This window comes from Bos mutus, chromosome 8 (genome assembly GCF_027580195.1).
Source record: "Bos mutus isolate GX-2022 chromosome 8, NWIPB_WYAK_1.1, whole genome shotgun sequence".
Taxonomy (NCBI): Eukaryota; Metazoa; Chordata; class Mammalia; order Artiodactyla; family Bovidae; genus Bos; species Bos mutus.
Genome location: NC_091624.1, coordinates 42,944,405 through 42,968,512, shown reverse-complemented (window position 1 = coordinate 42,968,512; position 24,108 = coordinate 42,944,405). Strand labels below are relative to the sequence as shown.

Below are 24,108 nucleotides of genomic sequence, written 5' to 3'. Positions count from 1 at the left end.
AGCAGGTATTCTCCAACAAGAGAAACCACCGCAATGAGAAGCCTGCACACTACAACTAGAGTAGCCTCTGCTCACTGCAACTAGAGAAAGCCCATGCGCAGCAAGAAAAACCCAGTGCAGCCAAAATTACATTTTAAAAAATGATTAATTTTTTGATTGAGTTAGAATTAGATTCTTAGATTTGACAAAAACAAATAAAACAGAAAACAGTTCGGCTGTATGGTATCAAAATAAGAAACTTTTGCACTTCAAAGAGCTCCATGCAGAGAGTGAAAAGACAATTCACAGAATGGGAGAAAATATTTATTAAATATGTAATTGATAAAGAAACGTGTATCCAGAAATTTACTAAAAAAACTTATAAGTTAACAGTAAAAAAGGACAAATGACCCAATCTATAACTGGATAATTGATATGAACAGATATTTTTCCAAGGAACATATACGAACAGGCAGTAAGCAATTAGCACATAAAAGATGCTCAAAGTCAGGGAGATGCAACTCAACTCGTAACTATAATGAAACTCTTTCATACCCATTAGGAGGGCTTTAAAAATAAAAGAAAATAATAATCATTAAGGTATATGTGGGAAAATGGGAACTCTCATTCTTTGTCAGTGGGCTGCTAAAAACTTGCCACTGCTTTGGAATAGTGTTTTGGCACTTAAACAGTGTTACTATAGCTCCCAGTGATTTCACTCAAAATATATACAAAGTAGAATGAAAAACTGTGAACACAAAAATGTTTCTACAACTGCTCATAGCAGCATTATTCACAACTGTCAAAGTGGAAACAACCAAAGCTCATTGAGTGGTAAACAAAATATGATATAACCATACAATCAAAGATTACTTAACCAGAAATTGAAGTGGATGATCAGATCAGTCACTCAGTTGTGTCTGACTCTTTGTGACCCCATGAATCGCAGCACGTCAGGCCCCCTGTCCATCACCGGAGTTCACCCAGACTCACATCCATCGAGTCAGTGATGCCATCCAGCCATCTCATCCTCTGTCGTCCCCTTCTCCTCCTGCCCCCAATCCCTCCCAGCATCAGAGTCTTTTCCAATGAGTCAACTCTTCGCATGAGGTGGCCAAAGTACTGGAGTTTCAGCTTTAGCGTCATTCCTTCCAAAGAAATCCCAGGGCTGATCTCCTTCAGAATGGACTGGTTGGATCTCCTTGCAGTCCAAGGGACTCTCAAAAGTCTTCTCCAACACCACAGGTCAAAAGCATCAATTCTTCGGCGCTCAGCCTTCTTCACAGTCCAACTCTCACATCCATACATGACCACAGGAAAAACCATAGCCTTGACTAGACGAACCTTTGTTGGCAAAGTAATGTCTGTGCTTTTGAATATGCTGTCTAGGTTGGTCCTAACTTTCCTTCCAAGGAGTAAGCGTCTTTTTCATGGCTGCAGAAGTGGATGATAAATACATATTATAACTCTGGTAAACTATAAAAAGATCATGCTTAGTGGAAGAAGCCGCAAAAGGCTATATATTTTGTGATTCTATTGATGTGGAACCTCTAGAATAGTCAAATCTCTTAGACACAAAGTAAATTAGTAGTTCCTAGGGGCTGGGGAGCAGAAACGGAGAGTGACTACCAATGGGTACAGAGTTCCTCTTGGGGGTGATGAAAATATAATAAAAAAAAGTAGTGGTGATAGTCCCATATGTCTATGAACATATTAAAAAGTATGTTTTTTTTTGTATAAATTGAATTGTATAAACTAAAAGGATCAATTTTGGGTACATGAATTATATTGCAGTCAAGTTGTTATTTAAAAAAAAAAAAGTTCTGACAAAGAAAACTCCAGGTCCAGATTGCCTCCTTAGTGAATTCTAGTATGAATATTTAAGGAAAAAATGATCCTAATTTTATGGCACTAAGAATAGGAAGAAAAGAAATAGGTAACAGTGAGCAACTATTTAAGTCTTATGACTAATATCATACTTGGATGTCAATAATAAATTATTTCACATTAAGTCCCAGCCAAAGAAACAAGTTAAAAGAAATGAAGATTAGAAAAATATAAAAATATCTTTATTTACAAATGATATTATCTCATATATAAAAGTTTAAGGAGTCTTCAAAACAGCTAGGAGGAGTAACAAGTGAAATATCAAATAGAAACAACAAAAATGAACATAAATTATATTATCTATATAAATCCAGAAAACAATTGAAACTTGAAGTTTGAAAAGTATCATTGTAGCATCAGAAGACTTAAGGGCACAGCTCACAACAAAGATTGAAGATATGTAAGGGAAAACTACAACACATTCCAAAGGAACATTAAAAGCTAAGGAAAAGGAAAGACGTTCACAGATCAGAAAATTCAGTATTAGATGCAAAATTTCCCCCAATTCTTCTACATATTCAATACAATCCTCACATAATACTACTAGGATTTCCAAAAAACATATTTTTTTAAATTTATAGGGAAAGAAACTAACAATCTAAGAAAAAACTAAGAGGACTTATTCTTTCTGATGTGAAAACATACTACAGAGCCAGATTAATTTAAAAAGTGCATGATTCATATTCACATAGGTATTTAGATCAATAAACCAGAATGATATTCAGAAATAAGCCTATGCATATATACACAATTTATTTAAAAAGGTGCCAAGGCAACTAAATAGGGAAAGGATAATCAGTCCATTAAGTAGATATTTGGCTGCAAAGAGAAAGACAAGTAATATTTCACACCATGTACAGAGATGAATGGGAAAAAGTCAAAGACTTAAATGTAAAACCTAAACGAAGGACATTTACAGAAGAAAAATACAGGACAAAATCTGAATGACCTTTGCTTAGGCAATTTATTAAGTAGAGGGATGGGGGGAATGGAACAGAAACTGAAGCAAATGATACACTGAACATCATCACAACATGAAAATATTTTGCCCAATTGTTAGCAAACAAAATGGTCAACCATAGATTAAAAGAAAAAATTTCCAAAAGGTGCATCTTATAAAAGTCATCAAGATTACATAAAGAAGTATATTTTGAATTACTAGACAGAAAACTCAAACAAAACAAATGGTAAGAATCTGAACATACCTTTTTAAAAGCTATGTGAATGGCCAACCAGCATACGAAAGTTGTTCATCATCAAAGAGAAATGAAACCAAGTATATACAGCAGACACCCAATAAAAGGATCAAAACTCGTCAGGTTTACAACACAAAATGAGGGTGTAGGCATGGAGCAAGCAGAACTACTATATGTTGCTAATGCCCACATAAATGACACATGTACTTTAAACAAATCTGGCAATTGCTTTTTTTTTTTCCTTCATATACAGGCAGATCTTAAAAGATACTACAGGTGTGGTTCCTGCAATAAAGTGAATATCACAATTGAATCACAAACTGTTTGCCTTCCTAATACATAAGAAAGTTGTTTAAACACAGGGAAGCCTAATTATGTACAGCAGCATTATGTCTAAAAAAATTATATATTCCTTAATTACAAAACACCTTATTGTTAAAATATTATTAACCATCCTCGGATCATTTTGTGCCTGATAACTTCGCTGCTGGAGGATCCTGTGTCAATGTTGACATCTGCTGAGTATTAATGGTGATGGCTACTAAAGGATGGAATGGTTATGGCAATTTCTTTAAAGACAACAATGAAGCTTGTCACACCAATTAACTCCTGTCAGGATTTCTCCATAAAATGCAACACAAATTAACAGCATTTTTCAATAACCCTAAAATCTCTTTCAAAATTACTGAATCCTCTCAAACCCTGCCAAATCAACCTATGTACCATCACCCAGGCTTTGTTGTTGATTTATGAAGCTCAGGCAAAGAAGATTCAGCACAATGCCTAAGGGCCCTAGAATTTTCAGAATGGCAAATGAGCACTGGCTTCAACTTAAAGTCACCAGCTGCACTAGCCCCTAACAAGAGAGTCAGCGTGTGCTTTGAAGCTAAGCATGGACATCTGTCTACCCATTATCTACCTATGAAAGTCCTGTATGGTATCTTCTTCCAATAGAGAAGTATTTCACCTATTCTGAAACTCTTGTGAAGTGTGGCCACCTGCATTAATCATCTAAGCTATAGTAGATCTTCTGGATAATAACTTCCTGCAGCTTTTTCATCAGCCCTTGCTGTTCCCCCTTACACATTCATCTTATAGAGATGGCTTCCTTCCTTAACCCTCATGAATCAACCTATAGTAGATTCAAACTCTTCTTTTGTAGGTTCCTTGCCTCTCTCAGCCTTCATAGAATTGAAGACACTCAGGACCTTGCCAAGGACTTAATTGAATGTTGTGGGTGGTTTGACCTTCTTTTCAGAACACTAAAATATTCTCCATATCAGCAATCAAGTTATTTCACTTTCTTATCATTCATGTGTTCACTGGAGTTGGCACTTTAATTTTCCCTCAAAATTTTGCATTCATAAGTTGGCCAACTGGTGTAATAGGCCTAGTTTTTTCAGTATTATCTCGCCTTTCAGCATAACTTCCTTACTAATAATTTCTAACTTAATTTAAAGTATCATGTAACTCTTCCTTTCACTTCAACAGCTATAAGCCATTGTATGGTTATTAATTAGCCCAGTTTCAATATTGCTGTGTCTCAGGGAATAGGAGGCCTGCCTGAAGAGACTGGGGAATGGCCAGTCACAGGGGAAATCTGAACACACACAATATTTACTAATGAAGTTCACCATCTCATATGAGTGCAACTCACGGTGCCCCAAAACAATTACAATACAACATCAACAATCACAGATCACCTTACCAAATATAACAGTGAAAGAGTCTGAAATGTTATGAGAATTTCCAAAATGTGACACAGAGACACAGAGTGAGCAAATACGGTTCAAATACCGATATGCAGTCCGACCCAGGGGATTGACACAAACTTCCCATTTGTAAAAAACATTCTCGGCTGGAAAGCCTAATAAAGTAAAGCTAAATAAAACCAGGCATTCCTACAGGTATAATTATTTCATGAGACCCAGGAAACCACCCGAGGGTCTTTTCACAAGGGAATAAAAATATGGCCTCACACGATGTAGATGCAAATATTCATAGCACATTTAGTTATGATTAGCATCAAACTAAAAAGGATCTCAACATCTATAATTAAAAATACACTACTCTTCAATAAAGGGAATAAATACAGATAAAACAACATAAACAGTCACCAAAGAATTATACAAGGAGAAAGAAGTCATACAGGCAGTACATAAAGTATGATTCCATTTATATGAATTTCCAAAAAAGGGAAAAGTAGGGAACATCCCTGGTGGTCAAGTGCCTAAGTCAACACACTCCCAATGCAGGGTGCCCAGGCTTCATCCCTGGTCAGGGAACTAGATACCACATGCAGCAACTAAAGATCCGGTGTGCCACAACTAAGACTTGGCACAATCTTTTAGAAAAAAAAGTGGAGGGGGGGAGAAAGTATTGAAACAAAAAGAGGATCAGTGATTATCAGAAAATAGGTGTCAAGAGAGGACAGAGAACAGCCAAGGAAAACTTTCACATGGCAGAAATAATCTGTATTGTGACTTTGGTGGCACAGCTGTACATATTGTCCAGAATTCATTCTAGTATACACAGAAACCTGTTAAATTTTCTTTTCTGTCAATTACTCCTCAATACAGGTAATTTACTTAAAAAAAAAAGCAGGAACAGAAGATCAACTGCACCCGAGTCAGAGTCCTATAATAAAGTAGGCTCACCCGGTGAGACAAGGTGGCTATAGTTCTCCAGCATCACATCTCTGTACAGGGTCCTCTGAGCAGGATTCACATGCTGCCACTCCTTCCAGGTAAACTCCACACTCATATCCTTGAATGACACTGATGTCTGTGAAGGCACATTTCTCATCAATCTGAAGAATTCAAATTTAGGTGATGTGGAAAATACCTTTGGAACTAATTTCTATCAGTTTATGGTTAAAAATATAAGACAAAAACTGAAAATTTTTTCACATTATCAAAAATAAAAAATATCTAACAGTATACTCTTTATATGCAATGTCCTAGGGAAGCAGGCACGCTTTTGGTTCAACCTCCAAAACCCACACAAATATTATTTTTCTTTTGAAAAGAAGGTTAAAAGAAACACAGTTTATTCAAAGAGTTCTTTTTTCCAAATTATATCCATGACCACAATGCAAGCTTGGGTGAGAGTCTTCACATCAATATTTATGAAGTAGCATTCTCAGACTCAGGTTTAACAGCTGGCCAAAGCATCCCAGGCTCTTTCCATTTGAGCTAAAGTGGAATCAAGTAAAATCAGCTGGGGCTTCCCTGATGGCTCAGTGGTAAACATTCTGCCTGCCAATGCAGGATACTTGAGCTCAATCCCTGAGTCAGAAGATCCCATGGAGAAGGAAGTGACAACCCACTCCAGTGTTCTTGCCTAGAGAATCCCATGGACAGAGAAGCCTGGTAGGCTAAAGCTGATGGGGTCTCAAAGAGTCAAACATGACTCAGCAACTAAAAAACAACAAAATCATCCAACGCATCATCAAATCTTAGAAGAGCTGAAAGAGCCTGCTAACTCATCTGTTTCTGCAACTGCTTCACTAGAGTCCATTTTGAGAGTTATATTTTAAATTATAAGTCAGGCCATGCCCTTTCTTACCTCAAAATTCTCTAAAAAACTAGTAAACAGAGATAAATATTGAATTCATAAATTAGGAGATTCAATATGGTGGAGCTATCACTTCTCCACAAAGAGATCCACAGATTCAATGAAATCACAGGTCTTTTTTTTTTTTTTAAGAATCACAAGCTAATTCTAATATTTATGTAGAAAGGCAAAAAAGTCTAGAATATGAAAAGCATTTTGGAAAAGAACAAAGTTGGACTAATATTACTTGATTTCAAGACATATCACACAGCCACTAATCAAGACAGTGTGTAATATTTAAAAAATGAAACACATAGATCAAAAGGAAAAGCTAAAAACAATATATACAAGCATACATGCACACACACACACATTTCTTTAATTTAGGTGTCCAGGCAATTCCAGGAAGAAAGTATCTTCTGACAAAAATCATGCTAGCCTAAAAAACTCTATTAGAAAATAATAATAATATAACGTTGATTCATACTTTGTACCACAAATAAATAATTTGAAATGATCACAGACCTCAATGAGTCTGATTTCTGCTTAGATTTTAGACTCAGAGTGTTAGAGAAATTAAAATGGAGGAAGTCCTATTCAGGCATCAGAAGCAGGAGAGCAGGCCTCAGACCTGCTTCTGACCTGCCTGGACACTGCCCGGATTCCATGCGAGCCTGTAAGCACAGCAAGTCAGGCAGCACTCTACATAAGAAAGGGAGTGGGTCTTAGAATCTCTTAAGCCCTCTGGAGTCTAGGAAGTCTTATGATTCACAAGGTGAAACAAACAGCATTGTAAAAGCTAAACCAGAGCTGAATTTTTATGTGCAAACTGATGATAACATCAGGTTTTGGTCTGGGATTATAAGCAGGAGCCCCCAAACTGCAATTTGAAGTCTCAACCATAGGGTGGCTGCACCAACCAGGACCCTTTCCCAACTGGGACTGCAGATTGCTATTAACAAGGGACAGCCCAACACTGTTCAAGTCTGGATGCTGGTTTTCCAAAACACTTTGGTGATGTACACCCTGTTACTTTTGTTAAGTCAAACAGTCTTCTATTAAAAAAAAAAAAAAAAAAAAAAAAAAAACTGAAATTGTTGCAGATGGTGACTGTAGCCATGAAACTAAAAGATGCTTACTCCTTGGAAGAAAAGTTATGACCAACCTAGATAGCATATTGAAAAGCAGAGACATTACTTTGCCAACAAAGGTTCCTCTAGTCAAGGCTATGGTTTTTCCAGTGGTCATGTATGGATGTGAGAGTTGGACTGTGAAGAAAGCTGAGCGCCCAAGAATTGATGCTTTTGAACTGTGGTGTTGGAGAAGACTCTTGAGAGTCCCTTGGACTGCAAGGAGATCCAACCAGTCCATTCTGAAGGAGATCAGCCCTGGGATTTCTTTGGAAGGAATGATGCTAAAGCTGAAACTCCAGTACTCTGGCCATCTCATGTGAAGAGTTGACTCATTGGAAAAGACTCTGACGCTGGGAGGGATTGGGGGCAGGAGGACAAGGGGATGACAGAGGATGAGATGGCTGGATGGCATCACTGACTCGATGGACATGAGTCTGGGTGAACTCCGGGAGTTGGTGATGGACAGGGAGGCCTGGCGTGCTGCGATTCATGGGGTCGCAAAGAGACACAACTGAGTGACTGAACTGAACTGAACTGAATGAATGGTTTAACAATCCTGCATTTTGAAATTGTTTATTTGTGAGTAATGAATGGTTTATTTTGTTAACAAATTCTTCGAACAAGTGTTGAGTCTGCTGCTGCTGCTGCTAAGTCGCTTCAGTCGTGTCCAACTCTGTGGGACCCCAATAGACGGCAGCCCACCAGGCGCCCCCGTCCCTGGGATTCTCCAGGCAAGAGTACTGGAGTGGGGTGCTGTTTCCTTCTCCAATGCATGAAAGCGAAAAGTGGAAGTGAAGTCGCTCAGTCGTGTCCAACTCTTAGTGACCCCATGGACCGCAGCCTACAAGGCTCCTTCATCCATGGGATTTTCCAGGCAAGAGTACCCTATGTTCCCTCAATTCAGTATTTAGAATATGCTACCAATACAAATGTCCAACCCATCCTCAGACCCTGAAATTCTAGATTTCTGAGAGGGCCAACGGGCCACACATTTGGTTGTTTTCTGATCAGCATTCCCTCTATTAAATAAACTTAAATAATACATGAAAACAAAAATTATAGACCTAACAAGAGACATAGACATAACAAGAGACATATCAATAACGTTACGAAAATATATTTAAAAACAGACAAAAATGTACAATTTTCTGTGAAAATGTAGTAATTAAAAAAAAATACCTATGATTTTTTTTAAATAAAGTAACTCAAGAATTTACATGGTTTAGTTGCTAAGTCATGTCTGACTCTGACTACCCCGTGGACTGTAACCCTCCAGGCTCCTCTGTCTATGGGATTTCCCAGGTAAGAATACTGGAGTGGGTTGCCATTTCCTTCTCCAAGGAATCTTCCCAAACCAGGGATCAAACCTGGGTCTCCTGCATTGCAGGCAGATTCTTTACCAACTGGGACACCAGGGAAGATGTACTTACAAAGTCCAATTTTAGAGGTAAGTTTAAGGAAATATGTGACAGGGAATTTTCTCCTATGAATTAAAGAGAGAAAGGGGTGAGGGACAAGAGAGAGGGGAGGGGAGAACAGAAAAGAGCGGACAGTAAGAGCTCCAATAAGACTAATAATAACTGAGATACCACAGGTAGAGACCTGGTTCAATTCCTGGATTGGGAAGATCCCCTAGAGAAGGGATAGGCTATCTACTCCAGATGTGCACAGTTCTTGGCCATCTGATTTTCTCTTATAGGCCTCTTCCTTCCATCACAGCCTATAATGGGGGCAGGTGAAGGAAACTATCATGTCCTTCAGCCTTTGCAGTAAGGTAGAGAAGAAAACAAAATTATAGGTTAATCGAATTCATCAATACAAGAACAGAAATTCAAACCTGCATGCTCAGTCACATCCAAATCTTTGCGACCCCATGGACTAGAGCCTGCCAGGCTCCTCTGTCCATGGAATTTTCCAGACAAAAATATTGGGGTCGGTTGCCATTTCCTACTCCAGAGGATCTTCTCCACCCAGGGATTGAACCCACATCTCCTTTTCTTCTGCTTTGGCAGGAGGATTCTTTACCACTGAGTCACCTGGGAATCCCCAAAATCCACTTTTGCTACCTCTAATAATTGCAGATTAAAGAAAACCAGCTATACCTTTACTTCAATAGATACAAAAAGGTATTCAATATAATTCAGGATATGTTCATGATTCAAGCAAAAGTTTAGCAAACTGATAATAAAAGGGAAATAACTTACATTCATAAAAGATGGGTAACACAAACTGAGAGCAATCTGAAATCGAGTTAAATGCACACCACAAATTGGGGGATGAATAAAGAGCTCACCTCAGATATGTTCATTTTCAGTGGGTCTTGGGAGAGTAGAGGACAGTGACGACTCAGCTGCAGGGGCAGGAAGAAGACAGGGTCAAGACACCTGGCCTGCCACACAGTTCCTACATTCACCTCCCAATCATGTCGGCAGGCCAGCTGAGGGGTAGCCTTCATACAGCATCCTCTTAGACCTTGAAAAGGCAAGGACCTAGTAGAAGCACCACCTGTCCGTTTTTGAGTTTAAAATTATTACAGGGCTTAAACCTACCACTTCTGACAGTGAAAATTTTGTCTATTGATTTAAACAGATTTAAATAGGACATCCCTGGTTGCTCAGTGGTAAAGAATCCGCCTGCCAATGCAGGAGACATGGGTTCAATCCCTGATGGGGGAAGAGTCCACATGCTGCAGAGCAACTATGCCGCTGGGCCACGACTATTGAGCCTGTGCTGTGGAGCCCCACAGCCACAATAACTGAAGCCAGTGTACCCTAGAGCCAGTGCTCTGCAACAGGAGAAGCCACCACAATGAGAAGCCTGGCACTGAAACTAGAGTAGCCCCTGCTCTTCACAACTACAGACAAGCCTGAACAGCACCTAAGACCCAGCACAGCCAAAAATAAATATTAATAAATAAAATAAATAGATTCAATTTTTGTCTGTTGATTTTTATTTTGTCTATTGATTTAAATAATACAAACAGAAACCTAACAACAGCCGACTGAAGAACATCAAAGGATAATACTATTTCATTAAAATTCACAATAGAATACACAACTGTATTCTTTATGTTCCTCAGTTTTCCTAGCAAAATTGTTTACCCACTGAGGTAGAGAATTTACAGGAAGCCAAGTAAAAAAGATGCCGAACTTTAAGGTAATTTAAAAAAAATGACTGAAGTGGGGTGCAGTTTCTCAAAAGGGACTCTTGATAAGTGTCTTCTGATGACAGAACAGTATGAACGGTTCAACTCCTGGCTCTGGCATAAGCTTGGTGAGCCTAGAGAAGTCAACAGTCCTCTCAAATTCAGGTCCACCTCACCAAGCTGAGACTCAGATTTGCTTCTTGTTTTCTGTGTTTAATGCAGAGGGTCACCCCGTTATCACGAGATAACTGGGAGACTTAAATAAACCACCCAATGAAAAGAACACAGTGTCTTTTAAATACAACAGCTGTTAGCACTTCTTCGGCGGTTACTACCTAGCACTTTGCTAACTCCTACTAATGACGCCACCTCGAATCCTCGGATCAGTCCCATGAAGCAGACATTATCCATAGCCTTCTTTGCAGACGAGTTACCTGACTCTGCTCCACGTTAGTTCTCCAGCCCACAATACATGTGACACAGAGGGAACTGACCAGGTCTCTCTGGTTCCGGAGCAGAGCTGCCCAGCACACCAGCTCACACTCGGCCAGGGCGACCACCGCTGTCCGCCCAGCGTTCCCGTCATATTGCAGGCAAGGCCGGGTATTCGCACCCCACACGGACCAAACCCCTGCTCCTAATGGATCTCAGCTCCACCTGCGCTGGAGCCTACCTGAGCCGAATTTGGAACACCGCACCCACCTTCCCAGAGCTAAGGTCCAAGCCAGACTCGGGCACTGCGGGGTCCCGCCTGGGCCTGAGGGCAGCCCAAGACTTCCTGCTTCCGCCGGTAACTGAGAAACTCCAAGAACTTCTCACTGGACCTGCAAAGGCGGACGGGAAGAAAAGGGACCAAGGCTGCACATGCGCAGAGGGAGCCCGCGGAGACCAGGAGCGCTGTGGGGCGGAGAAAGACTACACTTCCCATCCTCCGCGCGCTCCCTGTGACTCCGAACGGAGCTATCAGGTTCCTGCTGCAGAGCAGGGATATGGGATAAACGTGTGTCCCAGAGTCCTGGTTCTCAGAGGCCCTAGATGGGGTGTGTCTCCACACTGCTGGTCTTAGGCCGTCTCTATACCTGGCTTAGGTGAAGGTTCAAGGACAAAACTGGAAAAGTTCATGGATGAAACCATTCTCCAAATGCTAAATCCTAGAAGTCTGGAGAAAATATTCTCCTAATGGAATACAATTTTCTATCTCTCCATTAGTCAACCTGCTTGCCGTCATGTAGACTTCCTTTGTAAAGGACAAATAGCGTGTTTTTTAAAAAGTGAGTTTACTGGTTTAGTCACAATTGAACAGACTTCTTTTTCATTTCCTGTAATTCTGTAACCAGTTAGGACTACACAGGGCCCTGCTAGATACAAAAGGCTTTCCCTGTCCCCTGAGTTTTTAGCAGGAAAAAGGCATCGCTCTCCAAAGCCTTCCCTGAATTCCCAAGGGCAGATTCTGACAGTTACTAATAGGCAAAGGATGCAATGTAGAAGAAATGTGGAGCAGTCAAAAGACAATAGTGAAAGATTTAAAAAAAATAGTGCAGCTAAAAAGTAAGAGACCTTGTTCCTCCTTAAGAGATATACATAATAGCTTATCTTTCAACTCTTATGAAGGAACTAAGGCAGTAACCCAGGTGGAGGATGGCAATTTCAGGTGCAGAAGGTGAGCCCCGAACACCACACTGTTAGCTCGCCACCAACCAAAGCAACACAAACTGTGCCTTTTACCTGAACTTTGCCTATAAAAACTCTTCCCCCCAAAATAATACAGAGGATTAAGTCTGTAGCACATGAGCCACCAGTTCTCCTCCTTTAGCCTTTACAGTAAAACTGCTCCAAATCCCAGTGTTTCGGTTTTTTTGGCTTCAGTATTCAGCAGGCACAGGAATTTGTATCTGGCAGTAATTTACTACAAAAAATTCCTTGAACTCCAAATTCTAAATCTAAATATCACTCTTTTGTTGTTGTTGTTCAGTCACTAAGTTGTGCCCGACTCTTTGTGACCCCGTGGACTGCAGCACACCACACTTCTCTGTCCTCCACTATTTCCCATAGTTTGCTCAAATTCATGCCCATTGAGTTGGTAATGCCATCCAACCATCTCACCCTCTGTTGGCCCCTTCTCCTCTTGCCTTCAGTCTTGCCCAGCATCAGGGTCTTTTCCACTGAGTCAGTTCTTCACATTAAATGGCCAAAGTATTGGAGCTTCAGCTTCAGCATCAGTCCTTCCAATGAATATTCAGGGTTGATTTCCTTTAGGATTGACTGGTTTAATCTCCTTGAAGTCTGAGGGACTCTCAAGAGACTCCAACACCACAATACGAAAGCATCAGTTCTTCTGTGCTCAGTGTTCTTTATGGCCCAACTCTCACATCTATAGATGACTACTGGAAAACCCATAGCTTTGACTAGACAAATCTTAGTTGGTAAAGTGATGTTTCTGCTTTTTAATATGCTGTCTAGGTTTGTCATAGTTTTTCTCCCAAGGAGCAAATGTCTTTTAATTTCATGGCTGCAGTTACTGTCCACAATGATTTTGGAGACCACGAAAATAAAGTCTGTCGCTGCTTGCATTGTTTCCCCATCTTTTTGCCATGAAGTGATGGGACCAGATGCCAATATCTTAGTTTTTTGAATGCTGAGTTTTAAGCCAACTTTTTCACTCTCCTCTTTCACCATCATCAAGAGGCTCTTTAGTTCCTCTTTCGCTTTCTGCCATAATGATGGTGTCATCTGTATATCTGAGTTTGTTGATATTTCTCCTGGAAATCTTGATTCTAGCTTGTGATTCATCCAGCCCAGCATTTCTCATGATGTACTCTGCATGTAAGTTAAATAAGCAGGGTGAAAATATATAGCCTTGAAGTACTCCTTTCCCAATATTGAACCAGTCCATTGTTCCATGTGCATTTCTCACTGTTGCTTCTTGACCCGCATACAGGTTTCTTAGGAGGCAGTTAAGGTGGTCTGGTATTCCCATCGCTTTAAGAATTTTCCACAGTTTGTTATGGTACTGAGTTGGCCCAAAGGCAAGAGATGCCAATTTGAGCAGGCACTGAAGATTCCCCAATGAACATGCCCAAGAAAGGTGGAAATGATAAAATATCTAATCTGTGTAAACATTTAGAAACAAACTACTAACACGAATTGGCATAACCAATGGGGAAAAGTAAAAGCTAACAGAAAACGATACAAATGAAAACAAATACACAATCAAGGAAGAGCAAAGAGAATAAGAAAGGTGATAAAGTGATTTTACACTAGGAGACTCATAAGGAAAGAGAAATGTAAAATTGTAATATAGTTCAGCAATGTAAATCCCAAGTTTATGTAACCAAAAATTGCAAAGTAAATATTTAGTATAATGGGAGTAAGGAAGAAGGAAAGCTAAATAGAGATTTATAATAAAATGGAATCAACAGATAATGTCTAAAATGAATAAGTCAAGAGGCACCACTTTAAACTATTATCAAAATGATGTTTAAAGATGAATACAAGAAAACACAGCTAAAAAGATTGAAGATGCTTAGTTATTTCTGTAGAACAAGAGAAAGAAGGGAGAGAAAGAGTGTGGGGCTATAGACTGTGATTTTTGTTGTGTTATTTAATTATACTGGATTAAACATTTTAAAATTTTAATTGGAGGATAATTGCTTTACAGTGTTATGTTAGTTTCTGCTGTACAACAGAGTAAATCAGCTATAAGTATACATATATCCCCTCCCTCTCAGTTCAGTTCAGTTCAGTTCAGTCGCTCATTTGTGTCCGACTCCCTGCGACCCCATGAATCGCAGCACGCCAGGCCTCCCTGTCCATCACCAACTCCCGGAGTTCACTCAGACTCATGTCCATCGAGTCAGTGATGCCATCCAGCCATCTCATCCTCTGGTGTCCCCTTCTCCTCCTGCCCCCAGTCCCTCCCAGCATCAGAGTCTTTTCCAATGAGTCAACTCTTCGCATGAGGTGGCCAAAGTACTGGAGTTTCAGCTTTAGCATCATTCCTTCCAAAGAAATCCCAGGGCTGATCTCCTTCAGAATGGACTGGTTGGATGTCCTCCCTCTAGAGCCTCCCTAATACTCCCCTCCATCCCACCCCTCTAGGTCATTTCAGAGCATCAAGCTGAGCTCCCTGTGTTACACAGCTGGTTCCCACTAGCTATCTATATTACACATGCTGGTGAATATATTTGGGGCTTTCCAGGTGGCTCATTGCAATAGAGCCTGCCACTGCAGTAGACATGGGTTCAATCCCTGGGTCGGGAAGATCCTCTGGAGAAGGAAACTGCAACCCACTCCAGTATTCTTGCCTGGAAAGCCCCATGGACAGAGGAACCTGGTGGGCTACAGCCAATGGGGTCACAAAAGAGTTAGTCACGACTTAATGACTAAAACAACAACAACAAAGTGTATATTATGTCAATACCACTCTCTCAATTTGCTCTACCCTCTCCTTCCCACGATGTGTCCACAAATCTGTTCTCTACATCTGCATCTCTATTCCTGTCCCGCAAATAGGTTCATCAGTACCATTTTTCCAGAGTCCATATGTGTTAGTTAATATGTGACATTTGTTTTTTCTGACTTACTTCACTCTGTATGACAGAATCTAGATTCATCCACATCACGACAACTGACTCAATTTTGTTCCTTTTTATGGCTGAGAATTACACTGGATTTCAAAATTGTGGTCCATGTCTTCTGATTTAAAATTTAATGATCTATTTTAAATTTAAAATCTATTTTAAAATTTAAACTTAAAAATTACAGTGCTCTTTTTTTAAAGAAAATGAAAAAAGTTTTATAATCACCAGCAGGTGGCACTATTTTCCCTCAGTGTGAGACTTTTCTTCCGAATCCTGTCACCTCTGCTTTTTCCTCACTCATTTGATTATATTAAATTGTGTAGCTTTTCCTCACAAGAACTAAGAAGCCCAAGCTGATTGGTCTTTACTGAGAAAATTGTTTGTTTATATTGTTTGCTTAGTCGTTCAGTTGTGTCTGACTCTTTTGCAACCCCATGGACTGTAGCCTGCTAAATTCCTCTGTCCACGGGGATTCTCCAGGTAAAAATACTGGAGTGGGTTGCCATGTCCTCCTCCAGGGGATCTTCCCAAACCAGGGTCGAACCCAAGTCTCCCACACTGCAGGCAGATTCTTTACGGTTTGAGCCACCAGAGAAGGCTAATATAAATTTTAGGCAATCACAAATATTTCCAAAGTGATTACATTAAACTGAATTTTCACATTTTCTTTTTCTTTTGTAAAGCATAGGTGAATTCACCAAACTCTTCTCTTTTTAAAAAGTTTTTTATTTAATTTTTTATTTTTGGCTGTCCTGGGTCTTTGTCTCTGCTCAGGCTTTTCTCTAGTTGCGGCAATCAGACTTCTCATGGCAGGGGCTTCTCTTGTTGTGGAACACTAGTCTAGCATGTTCAGGCTTCAGTAGTTGTGGCATGTAGGCTCAGAACTTGCAGCTCCCGGGCTCTAGAGCACAGGCTTAATAGTTGTAGTGTGAGGACCTAGTTGCTCTGCGGCATGGGGGATCTTCCCAGACCAGGGATGTAACCTGAGCCTTCTATACTAGCAGGTGGATTCTTTACCACTGAGCCACCACGAAAGTCCAACTCTTCTCTTATTCATAAATCTTGGCCATCAAAGAAAACCAGCAAAATTTTCACAGAACCGTTTATTTGTTTAGCCCATCAACAGTGGAGCCTGGCGGGATATAGTCCGTGGGATCGAAGAGTCGGACACAACTGAGGGACTAAGCATACCACTTAACCTTCAAGTTTGTGAAAAACTATCAAATTTAAGGGTGACATTAAATATTGATTTTATCTAACTCCATCTCCTACTGCTATATAACACTGGAGAAAATAGATCTTTGTGCTTTGTTCTTTCTTTATGGGTTTAGGTTAGGACAAGATTAGGGTTAGGGTCAGGGTCCTCCATATTTCTTTCTTTTTACTGCCCCTGTGAGGCAGTTATGCGTTCTCTGTTATCAAAAATCAGCAACATCTCCCCTATAAAGAGAAGTAACGTGTATGGTGGACTATGAAAATGATAAAGGGCTTTGTAAATAAAAGTCACCACAGTGTCTGTAACAAACAGAATATTGAGATTGTTTTTTTTTTCTTCTTCTTCTTCTTCTGATATTGGATAACTTGGTATTGGTTAAATGGTGGAAGTATTTTTTAAATAATTTACTTATTTTTGACACACACACACTTATTTATTTATTTTTGGCTGTCCTAGGTCTTCGTTGCTGCAGGCAGGCTTTCTCTGGTTGCAGAGAGTGAGGGTTACTCTCTAGTTTCAGTGCATGGGCTTCTCACTGTGGTGGCTTCTCTTGTTGCAGAGCACAGGCTCTATTGTTGCATCACGCGCCTCAGTAGTTGCAACTTGCTGATTCTAGCGTTCTTGGGTTTCGGTAGCTGTGGTACAGGGGCTGGTGAGCTGTGGTTGGTGGGCCCTCGAGTGTACAAGCTTCAGTAGCTACAGCACGTAGGCTTAGTAGTCGTGGCACACGGGCTCAGTTGCTCTGGGGCATGTGGGATCTTCCTGAACCAGGGATTGAAGCCGTGACTTCTGCACTGACAGGCAGATTCTTAACTACTGGGCTACCAGGGAACTCCAGGGTGGAAGCATTTTTGTCTCAGCTTTAAAATGAGACTTGTAAATGATGAGACTGAGGCTGAAAATGAATTAGCTATGAGTAGAATGACAAAGACGGAGAAAGCAATGGCACTCCACTCTACTACTCTTGCCTGGAAAATCCCATGGATGGAAGAGCCTGGTAGGCTGCAGTCCATGGGGTCTCGAAGAGTCAGACACAACTGAGCGACTTCACTTTCACTTTTCACTTTCATGCATTGGAAAAGGAAATGGCAACCCACTCCAGTGTTCTTGCCTGGAGATCCCAGGGATGGGGGAGCCTGGTGGGCTGCCGTCTATGGGGTCGCACAGAATCGGACACAACTGAAGTGACTTAGCAGCAGCAGCAGCAGCAGAATGACAAAGAACAGAAAAGTATGCGACAAGTAACCTTACTGCCATCTTCACTCCTCACAAATAAGCAAGCTGAAACAGGGCTCTTTACCCTCAGTTTCTCAGGACTGTTTCTTTATCTGTAAAAAGGACACTATAATATTGATAACACACATGCCTGAAGCCACAACCCTTAGACCTGGAGAAATCTTGATTTCCTGTCCATTTTTAACATTTGTAATTTTAACCCACAGCTTTCACAATCCCCTTAAATTGGCACACAGTAAACAGCTTCTAGAAAGAAAAGGACTTAATAAAATAAAAACTTTATCCAGTGATTCAAGAGTCGAGTCATTATATGAAAATAGAAGGGCAGGGGACTTCCCTGGAAGTCTAGTCATTAACACTCCAGGTTTCCACTGTAGAGGGTGAGAGTGGAGGGGGCACACAGGTTTGATCCCTGGCAATGGCACCCCACTCCAGTACTCTAGCCTGGAAAATCCCATGGACAGAGGAGCCTGGTAGGCTGCAGTCCACGGGGTCGCTAAGAGTCGGGCACGACTGAGAGACTTCACTTTCACGTTTCACTTTCATGCATTGGAGAAGGAGGTGGCAACCCACTCCAGTGTTCTTGCCTGGAGAATCCCAGGGATGGCAGAGCCTGGTGGGCTGCCGTCTATGGGGTCACACAGAGTTGGACACGACTGAAGTGACTTAGCAGCAGCAGCAGAGGAACTAAGAACCCACGTGCCATACTGCACTGCCAAAATAATTAAATAAATAAAATTGAAAAATAAAAGGGGGGAGGATATGATGAACAATTTTTTTAAAAAAAAGAAAATATAAGGGCATTCTTTGTGCCACTAAAGGAAATTGAGGAAACTTGGCTCCATGACACGATGTTAAGAAACAGAACTTCGCACTTTTCCCAGACAATGATCCTGTCATTGACTGGGATCTACACATAAAACTTCCCTGCTTCCGACAGTGGGTCTGATCCATAGAATCACTCAGTTTCTTCCACAGTCATTGGGTGGGATTCCTAATTGCCCCTTGGGTGGGATTACTAATCAGTCCCTTAACATGTTTATATTTATTCATTTTAAAAAGCGCTTGTTAATCCTACTACGTGCAGATACTCTGCTCTGTGATTTCTTGAGACATGAAAAAAAGAGATAGTATGGATTTGCTTTCCATGGGAGTAAGGACAACAGGTGGCGTTAGTGGTAAAGAACCTGCTTGCCAATGCAGAAGACACAAGAGACGCTGGTTCGATCTCTGGGTTTGGAAGATGCCCTGGAGGAGGGCATGGCAACCCATTCCAGTATTCTTGCCTGGAGAATCCCATGGACGGAGAAGGCTGGCAGGCTACAGTCCATGGGGTTACAAAGAGTCAGACACAACCAAAGCGACTTAGCACACATAGGGACAACAGAAAGGGATTTTAGAAAGTGATGTTAAGCTACCTTGCTTCAGTGTCTGACTCTTTGCGACCCCATGGACGGTAAACCTCCAGGCTCCTCTGTCGTTGGAGTTCTTCAGGCAAGAATACTGGAGTGGGTTGCCATGCTCTCCCCAGGGGATCTTCCTGACTCAGGGATCAAACCGGAGTCTCTAATGTCTCCTGTATTGGGAAGCATGTTTCTTACAATGAACATAGGAGAACAATCTGGGGTTTCTACCAGTATCATCTAACACAGAGCACAGTTTTTCACACCAGCCAGGTCTGCTCAATTAGTATTTCCTTCTTTTTGTATCTTTTGCCTACAAAATTAAATCTTAAAACTTGTCTTGGTAATACCAGTATTATGAAGTTAAAATAAATTTGACAGACATTCTTTCTTTGAACACATGTTGATTGAGTATCTACTATGTGTGAGGTATTGTTCTGTGTGCTAGGGTTACAGCAGTGAAGGAGGCAGGTAGCATGACTCAGCAGGAGCTCCTATTCTGATGAGGGGAGACAATTAATCAACTAATAATTAAATTGGAGAAGGAAATGGCAACCCACTCCAGTATTCTTGCCCGGGAAATGCCATGGACAGAGGAGCTTGGCTGGCTATAGTCCATGGGGTCGTAAAAGAGTCAGACATGATTTAGTGACTAAACAACCACAACAAAATAATTAAGCTAACAAGAAATTTTCAGATAGTGGTAAGAGAGTGGAGATATCTATGACTGCACTGCTACCTGTTGAGTTTGGTGGACATCAAGGGCTGAGATCTGAAGGATAGAGTGGTTCGCATGATGAGATAGATGGAAACTGCTTTCTGGGCATAGTGAACTGATGGTATAAACACCTAATGTGCAACCAAGCCTGAAGCTCAGATAGACCTTTGTAAGCAGAACAGGCTCACAGAGGTGAGAGTGGGAAGATAAACTGGCAGGAAAGTAGGTAGCAGCCAGGCAGTGCAAGATTTAGCATTTTGGATATATGTACATGTAAAGACAAAAACAAGTATATCATAAGTGTAGCTCAGTGCACAGCAATGTAACATACATATGAATTTCAGCATTGTTAAAACATTTTTAAGGTGCCTTCAAATTAATAAACTATAGTACTTTAAATGTGTTGCAGAAAGTTATATGTAAATAGCATGTTTTAAGTAATTTTAAAGGAACTGTAGTTTAATCTGTATTTGTTCAATTTTTTCTGAAGTAAACTATCACTTCCATTTTATTGTTACTAGAATGAAACTCATATGTAAGGAGAATGGTACTTTGTCAGGTGAGTAGGTTATTATAAAAGTAATTCAGTTCAGTTCAGTTCAGTTCAGTCGCTCAGTCGTGTCCAACTCTTTTCGACCCCATGAATCGCAGCACGCCAGACCTCCCTGTCCATCACCATCTCCCGGAGTTCACCCAGACTCACGTCCATCGAGTCAGTGATGCCATCCAGCCATCTCATCCTCTGTCTTCCCCTTTTCCTCCTGCCCCCAATCCCTCCCAGCATCAGAGTCTTTTCTAATGAGTCAACTCTTTGCATGAGGTGGTCAAAGTACTGGAGTTTCAGCTTCAGCATCATTCCTTCCAAAGAACACCCAGGGCTGATCTCCTCAGAATGAACTGGTTGGATCTCCTTGCAGTCCAAGGGACTCTCAAGAGTCTTCTCCAACATTAGAGCACCTAAAAGACAAAGTCTAAATTTTTTGAAACTAAAATTTAAATCAAATAAAATTAAATGTTCAGAAAAACTTTCCAAGCTCACTTTAAGCTGCAAAAATAATTCCTTATAATGACTCAGTAGCTATTTAAATTTGCTCTTGGTCAAAATATTTGTATGCTCAGTATTAGGAGAAGTAATAGACTTATTTCTTTAAAAATAGGTGTAAGTTAGAATGACTAGTCTAGAACAAGGAGCAAAAATTTGTAAGAAATCTGGGAATCTTATTTTTCTGTACATTTCTTTTCAGTTACACTCCCAGGCCAGAAGCCATAGGAAAAAAATATGCCATGAGCTGGGAAAAATTAAATCATTTCTAGACGAATTTTAGAGAGTTGACCATGTGGAAAATACAGTGATGAGGTCAGTATCAATTTTACCAGTTACCTGGTATTTAATTATTTGCAAATAACAAGAAGCTGGGCATGATTTTGCTTTGTTAATGCACTGTAACACTAAAATATAATTGCTAGTACAGAACACTGCATATTTTAAGTGTGAGATTAACACGAAGGCTAGTCTAGTTTGAAACAAAGAAGAAGGAGGCCCACAAGATATGCAGGAATTTGATAAGCACCTTAGGAATTCATGAGTTTATAGGTTTAACATCATTTTGCCTACAACTTGGAAGCTCTAGGAGCAATGTAGAGAGGCTGCTATGGAGGTCACAGGACTTGTTCTGTTTTGTGACCTTCTTGTGCAGAGACTTGGTTCCTTTGAACAAGAATCCTCTCTTTTCTGAACTTCAGATCTGACACTCCAGGATTTTTATTTTTCATTTTATTATATCATATTATTTTATTATTTAAACCCTTCTCTCATATCACCTTCAATCAGTTCAGTTGCTCAGTCATGTCCAACTCTTTGTGACCCCATGAACCTCAGCAGGGCAGGCCTCCCTGTCCATCACCAACTCTCAGAGTCCACCCAAACCCATGTCCATTGAGTTGGTGATGCCATCCAACCGTCTTATCCTCTGTCATCCCCTTCTGCTCCTGCCCTCAATCTTTCCCAGCATCAGGGTCTTTTCCAATGAGTCAGCTCTTCGCATCAGGTGGCCAAAGTATTGGAGTTTCAGCTTCAACATCAGTCCTTCCAATAAACACCGAGGACTGATCTCCTTTAAGATGGACTGATTGGATCTCCTTGCAGCCCAAGGGACTCTCAAGAGTCTTCTCCAGCACCACAGTTCAAAAGCATCAATTCTTCAGCACTCAGCTTTCTTTATAGTCCAACTCTCACATCCATACATGACCACTGGAAAAACCATAGCCTTGACTAGATGGACCTTTGTTGGCAAAGTAGTGTCTCTGTTTTTTTAATATGCTGTCTAGGTTGGTCATAACTTTCCTTCCAAGGAGTAAGCGTATTTTAATTTCATGGCTGCAATCACCATCTGCAGTGATTTTGGAAGAAAAATAAAGTCAGTCACTGTTTCCACTGTTTCCCCTTCTATTTCCCATGAAGTGATGGGACCAGATGCCATGATCTTAGTTTTCTGAATGTTGAGCTTTAAGCCAGCTTTTTCACTCTCCTCTTTCACCTTCATCAAGAGGCTCTTTTGTTCTTATTCAATTTCTGCCATAAGAGTGGTGTCATCTGCATATCTGAGGTTATTGATATTTCTCCTGGCAATCTTGATTCCAGCTTGTGCTTCCTCCAGCCCAGCATTTCTCATGATGTACTCTGCTATATAAGTTAAATAAGCAGGGTGACAATATACAGCCTTGACGTACTCCTTTTCCTATTTGGAACCAGTCTGTTGTTCCATGGTCAGTTCTAACTGTTGCTTCCTGACCTGCATACAGGTTTCTCAAGAGGCAGGTCAGGTGGTCTGGTATTCCCATCTCTTTCAGAATTTTCCACAGTTTGTGATCCACACAGTCCAAGGCTTTGGCATAGTCAATAAAACAAAAATAGATGTTTTTCTGGAACTCTCTTGCTTTTTCGATGATCCAGCAGATGTTGTCAATTTGATCTCTGGTTCCTCTGCCTTTTCTAAAACCAGCTTGAACATCTGGAATTTCATGGTTCACGTATTGCTGAAGCCTGGCTTGGAGAATTTTAAGCATCACTTTATATTAGAGTGTGAGATGAGTGCAACTGTGCAGTAGTTTGAGCATTCTTTAGCATTGCCTTTCTTTGGGATTGGAATGAAAACATATCACCTTGGCCTATCTCTATTTTCAGCCCCAGCCTTCTGGGAGATTTTGTGCAAGTTTAGACCCATTCTACAGAGCCAGCCTTTCACTTAAAGAAGCTATGTCTCTCTGCATTTTGATGTAGGATTTTACCTTCTCCACTTTGGGCTCTGGCTGTAAGTACTGTCTGGAAATGTAGGGCCATTAAACCTCACTTGAGACTTCTCTGATGGCCCAGACTTTATGAATCCTGTGGATTCAATCCCTGGTAGGGGAACTAGGATCCCAAATGCTGTGGAGCTACTGAGCCAGTGCACCGTTGCTAGAGAAGGCTGTGCACTTCAACGAAGAGCTTCCACACTGCAGTGAAGATCCAGCACCACCAAAAAACAAAAACAGCGTCACTTCCTCACTTAACCAAAAAGAGGGTTGAACTGTTTTGTAGGATTTTTTTTTTTCCGACTGTGCTGGGTGTTCATTGCTGTGGGAGGTTTTCTCTAATTGCGATGCTTGGACTTTCAATCGCAGTGGCTTTTCTTGTTGCTGAGACTGGCTCTAGGATGTGAGGGCTTCAGTAGTTGCAGTACATGGGCTCAGTAGTTGTGGCTCCCAGTCTCTAGGGCATAGGCTCAGTAGTTCTGGCACACAAGCTTAGTTCCGTGGCATACGGGATCTTCCTGAATCAGGGATCGAACCTGTGTCTCTTGCATTGGCAGGCAGATTCTTTACCACTGAATCACCAGGGAAGCCCTGTCTTGTAGTTTTAGTGGGTATTCTGCCCACTTCACAGGAGATCACAGAATTGGCACCACCCACCCCACCCCTGGCAGCTTCCAATGGTAATCTCTCATTGTGCACCCTTACTATTGACTTTCTCTCTTGCCTTCCTCACTCTCTACTCCCTTACTCATACTTCCTAAAATCA

At 40.8% G+C, this 24,108-nt stretch overlaps 1 protein-coding gene across 1 annotated transcript in view; it reads right to left on the bottom strand.

Annotated features, from left to right (window-relative positions):
- Positions 1-281: 281 nt before the first annotated feature.
- Positions 282-24,108, bottom strand: part of LOC106701162 (zinc finger protein 41-like) — a 44,321-nt gene continuing 20,494 nt past the window's right edge. The window contains exons 2-5 of the mRNA XM_070374925.1: positions 11,598-11,753; positions 10,044-10,100; positions 5,720-5,846; positions 282-1,413 (exon numbers count right to left, since the gene is read on the bottom strand). Coding sequence (XP_070231026.1) covers positions 1,376-1,413; positions 5,720-5,846; positions 10,044-10,100; positions 11,598-11,753 — 378 coding nt within the window. The 3' untranslated portion in view covers positions 282-1,375. The remainder of the gene's footprint in view (positions 1,414-5,719; positions 5,847-10,043; positions 10,101-11,597; positions 11,754-24,108) is intronic.